The sequence below is a fragment of the Adelges cooleyi genome, unplaced genomic scaffold, assembly GCF_023614345.1.
Source record: "Adelges cooleyi isolate 19-005CV unplaced genomic scaffold, UGA_ACOO_1.1 ACOO_flye_CR_arks_rails_tigmint_CR_PRNA_30, whole genome shotgun sequence".
NCBI classification, from domain to species: Eukaryota; Metazoa; Arthropoda; class Insecta; order Hemiptera; family Adelgidae; genus Adelges; species Adelges cooleyi.
Window position 1 is genome coordinate 14251016 of NW_026095971.1, and position 13152 is coordinate 14264167.

Genomic DNA, 13152 nt, shown 5'->3' on the forward strand with positions numbered 1-13152 from the left:
ATTCGGTTAATCTGTCAAAGTTCTACTGTGATAAACGTTCAAAGCGAGCAATACTTAGTTTGGAATTAGTTTGATAGCGGTTGTTTTCAAAGATGGCCCAATTAAACAATAGCTTAATAATTTTAATAATAATTATAAACTATAACAGACGCCCGATGCTTATGTAAATATATGTAAGTTAATATAACAACTGGAAAATTATAGATATTATTTTAATACTGATATTGATAAAAATGGTGACGTTCTGATAAGAAAGAATAATGTTTCCCGTTTTTGTGATTATTGCACTAATAGAAAGCATAAATTATTCTGATTATTTGTTTACGTTACTCAACAATAGTTTATAAGTTTGATAACTTATAGTAAATAATATCCATCTTTATTAGGTCGATTTTTATTTAAGAGTTGTCTTCCTACCCCCACTTGATTTAAAAAAAAAAATTTTAAGTTTGACCATACTATGAAATCTTTAATAACCCAAATCAAATTTCCGCCTGCAACGAAAGGTTTTCATTTAAAATACAAATATTTTTAAATAGGAATTTATTATTAATAAAAAAAACTGTATGTATCTAATGGCTTTACTTTCAAGTGAAATCAAATAAAAAATCTATAAGTAATTTTATATCACTTTTAGTTCGCTTTACTTGTATTATTCAGAATAAAGTTTGCGGTACCATAGAAATTAAGATTTAACCTAAATAAAATCACCCTAATAATCCAATAATTTATTCTACGGTCACTGGTCAGCAATGAGAAGAAATTACAAAAATACAATAACTGCCGAAAGTTGTAAAACAAAGAACTTTAGTTTTTAGATTTCAAAACGATACCGAAAAAATAAATATATTCAGCCAGAGAATATGCTAAAAGAAAATACCACATGCTTAAAAACTTGAAAGGGCCAGTGGGAAAAGAAAATTGATCGTCGCCGGCAAATGTGTTCATTTCCAAACAGCCGTTACTTCTCCCTGAATAAATATTACGTGGGCATAATAAGGAGGAGAAGACGGCAACTAACTCTTTTCTTCAAGTCATTACTATTCATTGGTTTTTACGTTGTAAAAGATGTAAAAGATCTTACAAAGATCTATACGCTTGATTTAAAGAGAGGAAATTATTTTTAATTGTTGACTCCTTGAGGTAGCTAAAAGGAGAATTCTGTATAAAAAAAAGTATTAGTCTTAATTAACTGTGGGATTTTTTTTAGCTTAACGGGGTTTTTTTTTTAAAACTATCGCACTTATAAAAGTCTATATTATTCTTATAAATACTTCAACACACTTTTCACCATGTATTTTACTCGTTATGACCATGAACATTTTCTTTGATAAAAAAAAGTTTTACTACAGATTTTTTGAGAAAATTATAGATGTTATAGCTCTACTCCAGATCTACTTCCAGTGTAATTTTCAGAATATTTTATCATTATGAGAATGAATATAATTAAAAAATCTTATAGAAAATCAGGTTTTTCAACAGTATTAATTTAGCAAAATACATTAATACATCATAATATTATAAGAATAACAAAACTATACTTACCTAAGGTGTTGTAATTATTGCGTTAAGACGGTTTTTTTGTGGTTTCCAAACTTTCCAAAAGTCTTATTGTTATAATATAATAGTATGACCATACGTATTTACGTTGTTTACAAGTTAAACACAAACGGAACATAAATCAAGAATGAGGAAGTACTTATGTAATCCGAGCACAGTCCAGATTGCTAACGTTGTTATTATTATACGTCTTATGAACCATAACGTAGTGGTTTGTTGTCGTTGCTTTCCGTTAAATATTTAACAAGTTATTTGGTTTATTTAGCGACTTGGCCAACAACTAGTTGCTCCGCGGATTTTCCCGGTGAGTTTGGCCAAAAAGTAGTGTGTGTGCGAACTGCAAAGTACAAAATCAATGGAAAGAGTTACCGGAATTTATGGCTGAAACTTTGTTCCACGCTAGTCGAAAGTTTACACACAGTCCATGACAAAATATACATATTTATATATATATTTGGGTTACCCGTACGTTAATGTACGGGTTTTATTTTTCTTTCTTTCACTTTTGCCGCCGGCCGTATGCAACCATTTCCCTAGACGGTCAAAAAGGGGTTGGATCATTAAAATAGGTACGTTAATATGCGTGCCAACTTGTTGAAAATCGTTGCAGTTGTGCGAGGCGAACGTTGTATACTATATTATATGCGGGAGGGAATGGGCAGGGTAGGCAAAAAACAAATCTCGAGTAGAAATCAGGTAATCAGTATAGTAGCGGTGGTGGCGGCGGCGGCAACGAAATCGATATAAACACGGTAAATGAGTAGTGGAGCAAGGAGAGACACTAGGTAATAAATACAAAACCTCATAACGAGCGGTAATAAACAGCAATATGTTTAGCGGCCGAGTTGGCATGAAACATTTCATTACAATATCTGTCATCGTACAAACATAATAATGCAGTTTATGTGATGATAATTATTGCGCCGGAGATTATATTATGACGTATACGGTCATCAATTATCTTTAAATAACAAACGAAAGGGTATTGTATGTGTTTTCATTCGTGCGAGAATTAATTATTGATAATTGAGTTGATCGCGACCACGCGGCGGACGTTACTCACGTAGTATAATGTACATATTATTTGTTTTTTATCCTCGTAAAACCTGATGTTATTTTTTTCGGCAGCTGCGGTGGAAAAATATATTATCCATTACCCGAGTTCAATGTATACCTTCGTAATCCGACTGCCGCGTGCCACGTATGTACAAGCATATAATATTACCAGTACGTTTTAAACTGTATAATATAGATATTAACACCGAAACTTTTCGGTCTCCCCCGGCGGACCATACATCTGCTATAACTGCTGAGATTCTATTTTATTTTTTACATTCATAATAATTAACATAGTTATGCTAAGAATAAAGTCATTACGCTTATCGCCGAATTCCGAGATTCTCGGTAATAAACGATTTTAAAACTATAGAGTCGAGTTGGGAGAAATGTTACGTTGGGGTAATTTGTTCAAACGGTGTAATAGAAATTACAAACGAACGGGCCACATTTTTAATAGTAGAAAAATTCGAAAATATTTGGAATTTCATCGAAACAAAACGGTTAAAAATATGTATTTTCGGATGTCTCGATTAAAACTTGTTCGCGCGGTCTTATTTTTTGCTCGACTGCGACAAATTTAAGGCTAATGTGTTTACGATACGAAAGTGTACTTGTTTATGTATATATGGTATACCTATGTCTTTAATATTGTTAACACGATCCAATATGAATCAAGGGGAGAGATTAGCCGTCTCCGGTCGTCGAATAAAAAACATTTTCTTACTTTAGTCTCGTCAGGCGCGATTACCGCGCTCATTGTTTCTCCTTACACAGGTATTGCAATTTTTTTTTTTTACCTTCGAAAATCATCAAACCGCTTTGTACGCGTTCGTTGTATTATGTATCATATTGTATACAATTATATATATATATATATTATATATAAGTACAAGTATACACGACGGTATATATGCTTCGGCCTTCTTGAACCACCGGCGTGCCGGTCGACAAACACGCGGAAGGTCTTTGGACAAATCAATAGCGGCGGCGAGGGGTGCGCAGGGCACGTCCCCGCAGACGCAACGGCGAGCTACACCCTCTCGTCACAACCGGGGGCCTTCCAGCGGGAAAGCGAGGGGAGCACCGCGCGGTAGAAGTGTTTCGCGAGCGCGGCCCCTTCCTCGACCCTCCCGGCCACGAGCGGTGGCACGTTCGCCGCGCCCCGTCACCGCCGACCGCCGGGGCGCGCTTTGCTCGCGCGAAACCGGGAAAAACCGCTCCCGAATATATGCGCCACCACGCCGAACGCGCCACCAGTGCCGGATCGTCAGCGGACGTGTGTGTGCGCGACCCGCCCGCCCACCTGAACCGCCGACCGTTAACCGACACGAGTGCGTAAGTTCGCGGCACATCACACGGAGACGCCGAATTTTTGTATGATTTTTAATTTATAGTTTAATTGAAAAAAAAACCCGTTGCCGCAGACTATCGGTCAAACGTCATCGTCAGTGTAATTTTTTTTTTAACCGATTTTGTGTACAATACATATATATATATATATATATATATGTATATATATATCTATATTTGTAGATAATTTTTTAGTGTATTTGTGTTTTGGTGCGTGAGTTCGAGTGCATTAGCAATATATCGTACTACATTTGTATTGTACCCGTGTAGAGTAATCGTGAATAGCGTGGGGAAGTGAGAGACAGCGCGACGATGGTCTCGGGTAAAGGAAGGACGGCAGAAGCGGTAGTTTCGGGTCACTTGGAAAATGTGATTGAATTTTCGGACGAGACCGTGACAACGAGACGGCTTATTTGAATGGCGCATTCTTACATCCGCAAGATTGACAGCGCCCAACAGAAACGGCTCGTTTACCGTTTGTTAAACGAATTTAAAAATAATAAAAACCAACGCCCCAACAACGACTACGAAATCGACCAATTGATTTTCCTGTCAATGTCGACTGCTTGAAAAAAAAAACAATATTATCATCTTATTGTTTTACACACACTCGCCAATATACACTGGGTTGTGTTACGCGTAGTGTAAGTGGCATACGCAAAACTATGCGTGTGAGTAAGTTTTTTGTTTTTGGTCACTCGTCAAAAGTCTGACGGCGCACATTCGGATTGTATTACGTGCGTTTTTCGCGGTTTTCCCATACAAACGATAACATCGACCACTCATTTGGTACTCTAAAACACATTGTACCGACGTGGATGACATCAAATGCCAAGACGATGGCACTTGGAGTCCGAGGTAAGACGACATAAAAAATAATATTGCGTTCCTAGGACGTTCTTTGCGGGTTCACAACAAATACCACGATCGTTTGCAACGTAAACGACCGAAAATCACGTTTTTGGCAAACTCGCCTTATCGTTGTTTCTCCTCCGCCCTGTCCAAAAACACACATTCGCTAAAGTTCATTTTACCGGTGAAAAAATATAAATTCTCGTTAGAGTTAAATCGACTTACCAGATTTTCTGTTGGCCAGTATATATATATATATATATATATATTTTATACAGTACTGTATCCACTAGTTATGGCCATGTATAAAACGATAGACCGGCAAAAGCAGTCGCGGGGGTAGGGAAAGGAAAGAACCCGAGCCTGGAGAGACGAGATAGCTTATGACAGTAATTTATCATTATCGTCTCCCGAAATACCGCCGTGGTCGATTATTTATGAAACCTAGTCATTTTACGGCGACCGCAAACTACATCGAGCTTTAGACGTTTTTAATTCGCGCCTTAATATTTATGTACACTACGGAGTTTTTCTGAAAGATTAACTTTTAAAATGCTTCCCCTCGTCATTCGTTGGGTAGATGTCAAATAAAAAAATTTTTAAAAAATAGTTACGTGATTCGACTGAGTATAAAAACACCACGTCCATATATTGACCGTCGCAAATAAGTTCGGTAACCCTTTTGCAAAGAACGTCTTTATTAACGCGGCTAACTAACTACACGCGGGCAATGAACTAATTTTGTTGTTTTCCGTTTATTCAGGAATATTATTTCGTCACCACGTGATTTCCGAAAACAGTCGGAAAACCAATGGGCTGTCATTCGCCGGAGCTCACCCGGCCTATCGGACCATGTGCCGGCTATAGCTGAACCGCTGACATGGAGCCCGAACACAACCGGAACATAGGCGGTGGCCGACCGACCGCGGCCGCCGTAAGCAGCAGCGAACAGCAAGCTGTGGAGGCGGCGCTCAATGAATTTATTGAGAAAATGACGCCCCGAATCAACGTACTCGAGAACGAACTCGGAAACGCGTGGAGATCGTTGGAGATGGTTACGGACGACTATGTTGTGCTGTGGAATCGTATAGAGAAATTGGATCAGATTGTCCATAACCAACACCTTTTCATCGAACAAATGATCACCGAATGTACGCATTATTCGACTCAAACATACGCCGCCGAACCGGCATTGAACTTCGGCGATAGGTCGTCGTTGAGCATGATTTGGGAAGAGTCGGAGGGCAGCAGCAGCAACGGAGTCAAAAAATCTTCGGAAATAATAAGTGACGGAGATTACGGGGCGTACGCGGACCGTCTGTTAGACGACGACCCGGACAAACTGGACCCCGTGGAATCGGCGAAAAATCTTTTCGAGAACATTGAACAAATGGAGCGAAACATGCGACAGTTGTACGCCGAGGCGCAGTTGGATAGTTGGAATGACGAGGCGGAAAGAGCGGCGGCTGCTCTGGACTATTATAATCCTATCGACAAACCCCTAACGGCGTCCATAAGCAACATACAACAACGAATGTTGCCGTACACATCTCCGTCCATTCGATCGCTTCCTGCTATACCCAAATATGAGCAACCTGTTGATTTCCGATCTTCGTCGTTGTTTATGGATGACGTGCAGCAAGCTTCCTCGTACGTAGACGATGGATACAGGCCTCAATCGCCGCCTAGTAGCCCACCTCCTCCGGCGCCCGAGGACCCCGTATTTTCTAACTCACTCTCGTCTGCTCTATCACTTAGTCTACGTCAGTTTCATAGTTCTACCAAGGAGTTAAACTCGTTGCGCCAATTTCATAACTCCACTAGGGAATTGCATTCTCAGCAACAGTTACAGAATTCCACCAAGGAACTCAGCTCATTGCTTCATGATTCTTCAAAAGACACGAACACTTTACACCAGTTCCACAATAATTCCTTAAAGGATTTGGACACGGTCCATCAACTTAGAACCGGTGCTATTGTTGCAACAAATAAGTCTGATTCAGGTTTGTCGTCAATGAGCGGCGGGTTACTATCAAATCTTGAAAAGTCACCATGCTCACCCGGCAAACGGGTGTTTGATCAATCTTATCAAATATCATTAGCTGGCCCGTCCGGACTAACGGTTGCGACATGCGTAACCACTGCATTCGACACGGACTTAGCGTATTATGATCGATCAACCGGTGTGTATTCTACGGCGGGTCAAGGATATAGGACGTACCCGACGTCTTCCGCACACCAGTCCATTTCAAATGTGCCTGACTTATTGGACGTGATGTCGTATAAGGACCTCCAAAGACCCATGGATCCATCGTATCCCGGAATTACGGATGCTTTGAGTTACTATCCAAGCAGTAGTAACGATACGCCATACTACGATAACACACAACACAGAGACAATAGGCCAGAGAGTTCTCAATCTCGGTATAGGTATGTAAATACTCCAAATTTTCAAATACGCTGTGAAAACGACAGAACGTTACGAGATGAAAAAGGTAAAAAAATTAAACGTAACATCATCAAATCTGCGATGAGTTCGGTGAGTAGTTCAGTGAGCAATTGGTTTCCTGACGTACATCTGCCCCAACGACATCGGTCGCATTCTTTACCGGGTGGCCTAGAAAGAGAACAAGATGAAGTATCGGTGCAAAGTGAAACGGGTGGTTCTATGAAACAACGAGGATGGCTCGTTCAAAAACAACATAATCGCAAAAAGAAAAAATCGATTGTATCCACCGTATCGGGGCTACTACACAAATCACCTAAACCTAATCGGTTTCAGAGTTCATATTCTATATCGGACCCAGAGTTTGCCGAAAACGAATGGACACGTATACAAGCGGAGTCGGCAAACCAGGACCGGCCTTTACTGCCAGAACCGCCCGCTTTACCGGAACCGAGAATCACCGTAGCAGAATCGCCTAACCAGCCACAGGACTCAAGTAATAGTGGAATTCAGTTACCGGCCGAGATGTTTAATGGGCCAACTAAGGAATTTGCAGTGTCCAGAGCTTTGAGCAAGTATAGAGAACATTTCAAACATAGTAACGGATCGTCGGAAAACGAACCTTCACCTCCTGTAGAAAAACGGAACAAATTGCTCGAAGAACCGCAACAAAATAAGTGTAACGAGGAACCAGCTGCGCCCGTGGTTAACAATGTAAGAACCTATAAAATGGCCCCTCGTCAAGCCAGTTTAGAAGTGCCATGGGCCAGTAAGGGTTCGGGAGACACGGAAGACGATAGTCGGAGTAATCACTCGTGGAGGAGCACGTCTAGAATATCTTCAAGAAGACAGAGTACCGAAGAGAGTATTGACAGCGACGACGAATGGTATTGTTACGAATTAAAACAGTTGGAAGAGTTAGAGAAAAAGACTCATTTCGAACGCGTGTTTGGTCCATCGATGGCACCTCCTCCAACCACCCGACCCGAATCGTCAGTTTTAGGATCAAAAGCTGATTTTAAGGAGAAAATGTCCAGGGCTATTGAGGACATAAGAAAACAGTCGGTGGACGAGTCGTCTAACGAAGATGCTTTCGAATCTTTCGAGCAAGAACACCCGATGCACCCGGTTTTTGAGGAAGATAAACAGCAAGTTACGGGACCCATTAAATTCAAGAAAATGAAAGTACCCGATAGCGTTGGAGGAAAAAGAGACGACCCGGAGCTGGAACTGGAACCGGAACCGGAATCGGAAGTAACCGACGAACAAATGGCCGTCGAGGAGGACGAGACTCCCGGTACGCCGTCGTTGCCCAGATTTAAATTTGATAAGAATGATTTAATAGAAAAAGAGGAAAGTGGTAGCAAGTGGAAAATCGTGAAAGCGCTCAAGGAAAAGAAACCTGAAGAACTGAATCAGGATATTGGTCCTCCTCCCACTCCTACTGCTGAGGTAAATATATATATATAATTATGTTTTGTTCAATAACATATTTTAACATTGTAATTTTTTCGAAAATTTGAGAACCGCTAACGGTTTATCATTTATTATTTTTTTGCACATTATTATTAACAACAAATAAACGTGTACACTAAAGTAGTCGACGAATTCAGCACTTCCTTGTTTTGTAATCGCCTTGCTTTAATTTTATATCAAAATGACGATAAAGTATAACATACTCAAGGTTCCAGTTCTCGAGTGTGTTTATAATTTTATCTATACGGCTGATTCAGTAAATGCATGAAAAAAATGTTATTTGTCACTTTTATTTTGTTATAAATAAACGTACGTGACCAGCTAATGCATATGAATATCGTATGGAAAATTAATTAAATGGTCATTTTATACAAATATTGGTTATTGATTCAAACCCATCATTGTTGTTATATTTCACCGTCACGAGTCCAATTGGGTCGGAAAATGTAATAAATATTTACTCAAAAGCAGTTATAATTCAGATACGGTTAAATTGAAACAAGACTGGGTCACGTTTATCGGAAATCGGATGAAAGTAGAGCCGTGCACGATCCTCGGGGTCATGGGACCATTTATATTGAATTCATTAATTAGTATAAAAGTTCATTTTTAACTATTTCATAATCTAGACTGGTCCGCGTTATCTTACTATTGCCAATATTTTTCCCGAGTTTGTTTTATTCATTTTGTAATTCAATTAATATTGTACCTTTACACAAATGTAATGTTGTTATTATTATTATTTACCGTGAAGTATGTATGTGGAAATAAGTTTACCCGCGGCGGCCGTCTTTTAACGTTTCCCTGCCGTATCGACTAATGAACCCACCAATAACTCGATACATGTAGAGAATCTTGTGTTGTATTCCACGCTAACTGGATTACGCCGGAAGTTTAATCATATTAACGTCTAATTGTGAGAAAACAAATTGCGAACGGCTGTGACAAAACACTATTGTGGAGAGCAGATAGAGCAAACCTTTGATATCATAAAAACCTTTCAAGATAGAATCGGCAAAGTAGCTTTCCAGAATATCTATCTGACGGATTTTAAAAAAATTGTTTTAACTCGTAAATTTTAATATGTTTTCTATGGGGATAAACATTTTGATTTTTACTTGTTTTTTTATGACAAATAATTTTTTTTTTTCAATGTTAAAAATAGGTTGATTATTGGCTCTTGGGCGGGTAAAACACTATAACACGGCGCTCTGTTTATGCAAAACTAATTTCATACGTGTCAAGATTCGATACCCTTGTATCACTCGATTCTTTTCACACGAGTGGCAACAGATGGGTCGAACTCGGGGTAACATTTTACTGAACTCTAAATAGCCGCTTTTATGTACAATAATAATATACTGAAAAGCCTATCCGTTAGATATCGTTATTTTTAATAATTATTCAACAAATTATCTATTATATAAACCTATTTAAATTTATGTCATTACTCGACAAGTTTTCATGAAACGAATATCTTGTTGTGCAATTTATTTCTATGGAAATTTGATGAATTTAGTACTATCACAGTCTCTACATTATTCATTCGTGCAAAACCCAATTTCCACAATATATGGATGGGTTGCGTCCTCTTAAGCAGTATGGAAAGTATGAATACATTTCACTAAAGGGATGCGACGTATAGGAATTAATTATCAAAAATAAACTGCATTTTGAACTTTTATATTTTCACGGAAGGAAATATTTAATAAAATTAATTATCCTACTTACAAATCATATTAATAAAAAAAAGATAAGGAAAACAAATCACTCTTTCTCATTCCATTTAAGAAAATACAGTATTAAAATAAAACTTGTGACGCGTTCTGTGTTGCTATATGGAAGTCATATGAAACCCGGTACAGTCAAAAAGAGCCTGAATTATTTACTCTAAAAGATAATAAATTATAATCTTGAATTAATATAAGACAAATGTGTGCTTGACTGATATTTTCTTGCTCTCTTACACTAAATGGTCGATGTTATTGAAAGACTTCAAAATGTAGCAGTTTTATATTATGTATGCGAGTCATATGTGATCGACTACTGACACATAAAAGTATAAATTTTCTATCGACTGCTGTATAATACTTAATCTTTATCGTGTCACGGTGGTTAATGCGAGACCTTTCTGTCTCTTTACATTCATCTAACATTATTTAGCTTTACGCTATCAAAGTTAACACGTCCACACAGATTTCCGTCAAACTCTCGCCCTTTAAAATGGCATGTCGTTCACAAACATGTTATCCCGGGGCATGTGTATCGAACAACTAGAATGATTGATGCATAATGTAATGTGTACATACTTTATTATCTACCATACATCAACAGTCGAGGTGACAATAATGATGATGGTTATTCTTAATAAACTCAAAGCTCTATTCTAAACGAAAAACAAGAGAAAAATCGTTGAGATCTCATTTTGTTTTTCCCTCCTGTGTGTGGGTTATTTTTGTACGAACAGTAGTCTGCGCGCCTAATCCGTTTAGTTTGTTACAACAAATGAAGACCTAACGACTTTCCTAACGCGAAAAGTCCAAAACTTTTCTCTAACAACGGGCTTTTGTCGACCCGACAGAATTTCAAATGCGTCGAGCTGGACCGGCTTTAATAAACTTTCCGGTTGGTTTCCTACCGTTTCGCATACATTTCTGTATAATAGTAGCATCATAAAAACCTTGTACAATATCATATGCGTGTATATTTATATCATTGTTACAACCACCAATTCAAATGACTTGAACGTCAAGAAGCAAAAAATAATAATAAACTCGTCGTTTCCTGGCACTTTTTACGTTTGATGTTTTTTTCTGAAAAAGTATTAAAATCTTTCATTCGTTTTTTAGTACCAGACTCTAAAAACAAACCACCTTTCTTATTAAAATTTCGAGGCAACCCCGAAAAATATGTCTATAATATAAATGCGGCTTACTATGCAGAATTGTCATAATAAGAATCTTTACAATACAAAATATAATAATGACGCGTTCAATGAATATTACTTTATGATTACATTTACTTTTAATAATAATGATACACTAGTTTATTTTTTTTTATCACTCAAAGGAATACGAATGATTTTACATACATACGGAATATTTTTAGTGAAATCTATTTTGTTTGCCATAAAAACGACCATAAATATTTTTACAATAATATAAAAATGATCATTAGCTTGAAATAATTTTCTTTTTACTCTATACTTATGATAAAATATGCATTGCAGTTTAAGGATTTTTATTTGTTAATTTTAATTACTTATATAATCGTGAAAGAATACTTAAATGAATAAAAAATATAGAATGTCTGCTTTGAACGAATATTGTATTCGACGATTATATAAAAAAGTTAATATATTGTTATAATGAGATCTAACGTTTTGTTTCTCCGTAGAATATATTATAGCTGACTTTAAATCATTTTTGAATATAATAAAACAAAAAAAAAAACAATTGGTAAATTAAAAATGTGTTGCTTTTTTGTCAGTTAATTAGTAACAATGGTTTATTTTTGTGTGTTATTATGGTTACATATTTAAATATTAAGAGTTGATCGTTACCGTTATATTTTATGTGTTCACATAAAATTTGTTACTTTTTTCTTAAATAGATATGTCTTAATAAGTCGTAGCTTGGCTTCAATGATACTTTAAGATCTAATTAAGTGTATTTTAGCTTCGATGCAAAGCGAGAAGGTATTGGTTTTACTCTGATGTGTGTTTTTTTTTTTATCTGTATACACTGTAACTTTTTTAATACTGGACCAATTACTTCGAGTAGCAACTCTATAAATCACAAATTTCATCTAGTTGATACTTTGGGGGGTAGGGGTAAAAGTTGAAAAAGTTTACTTCTTCACAGACGACATTTGAAAAAACAAAAAAAAACCCTACGAGTTATTTAAAGTTAGAACTTTTACTGGCTATAATTCCGAGAAAAAGAGTTGGATCAAGTTGAAATGTATAAGGAATAATTATTTGGTATGCCCGCACACGTCAATTGTGTCAAATTTAAACTATACCCATTTCCCACCCCCCTAGGGGGGGTACAAGTTTTTTTGTTTTTCGGGGTTTTTAGCCGTAATTTTAAGACCTTTGAGTTGAAAATTTGCCAGTAGTTGAAACTCATATGTATCCATAACATATTAAACGGAAAAAAAATTTGGCACTACAGTTTTTTTTAATTGCCGGAAAACTGTGTTTTCGCAGATTGCGTATATTTTAACAAAAACACCTAAAATCTTTAAAAAAAATTTATCAAATCATTAAAACAATTTTATGTATATCTATGCAAAATGATACTATTAAGTTTTGTGCTCAAGTACCACTTTTGACTTAAGTTTACACAAATTCAATTTTTTTTTTTTTTTTTTAACTAAAACCCGGTGAACCAGATGTGAGAAACGAA

General features: G+C 37.0%; 2 protein-coding genes across 7 annotated transcripts in view; both read left to right on the forward strand.

Annotated features, from left to right (window-relative positions):
* Window positions 1-13152, forward strand: part of LOC126838936 (protein unc-13 homolog B) — a 148663-nt gene that overhangs the window by 108817 nt on the left and 26694 nt on the right. For 3 of the 6 annotated variants that reach the window (XM_050573740.1, XM_050573742.1, XM_050573741.1), the window contains exons 1-2: window positions 3891-4827; window positions 5585-8719. The exons of the other annotated variants lie outside the window; for them this stretch is intronic. In XM_050573740.1, the coding sequence (XP_050429697.1) occupies window positions 5702-8719 (3018 nt within the window). In that variant the 5' untranslated portion in view covers window positions 3891-4827; window positions 5585-5701. Of the gene's footprint in view, window positions 1-3890; window positions 4828-5584; window positions 8720-13152 lie in introns of those variants that run through there. 6 annotated transcript variants of the gene reach the window in all.
* The window catches only part of LOC126838939 (uncharacterized), a 66968-nt gene that overhangs the window by 45873 nt on the left and 7943 nt on the right, over window positions 1-13152 (forward strand). The gene's annotated exons all lie outside the window — the stretch shown is intronic.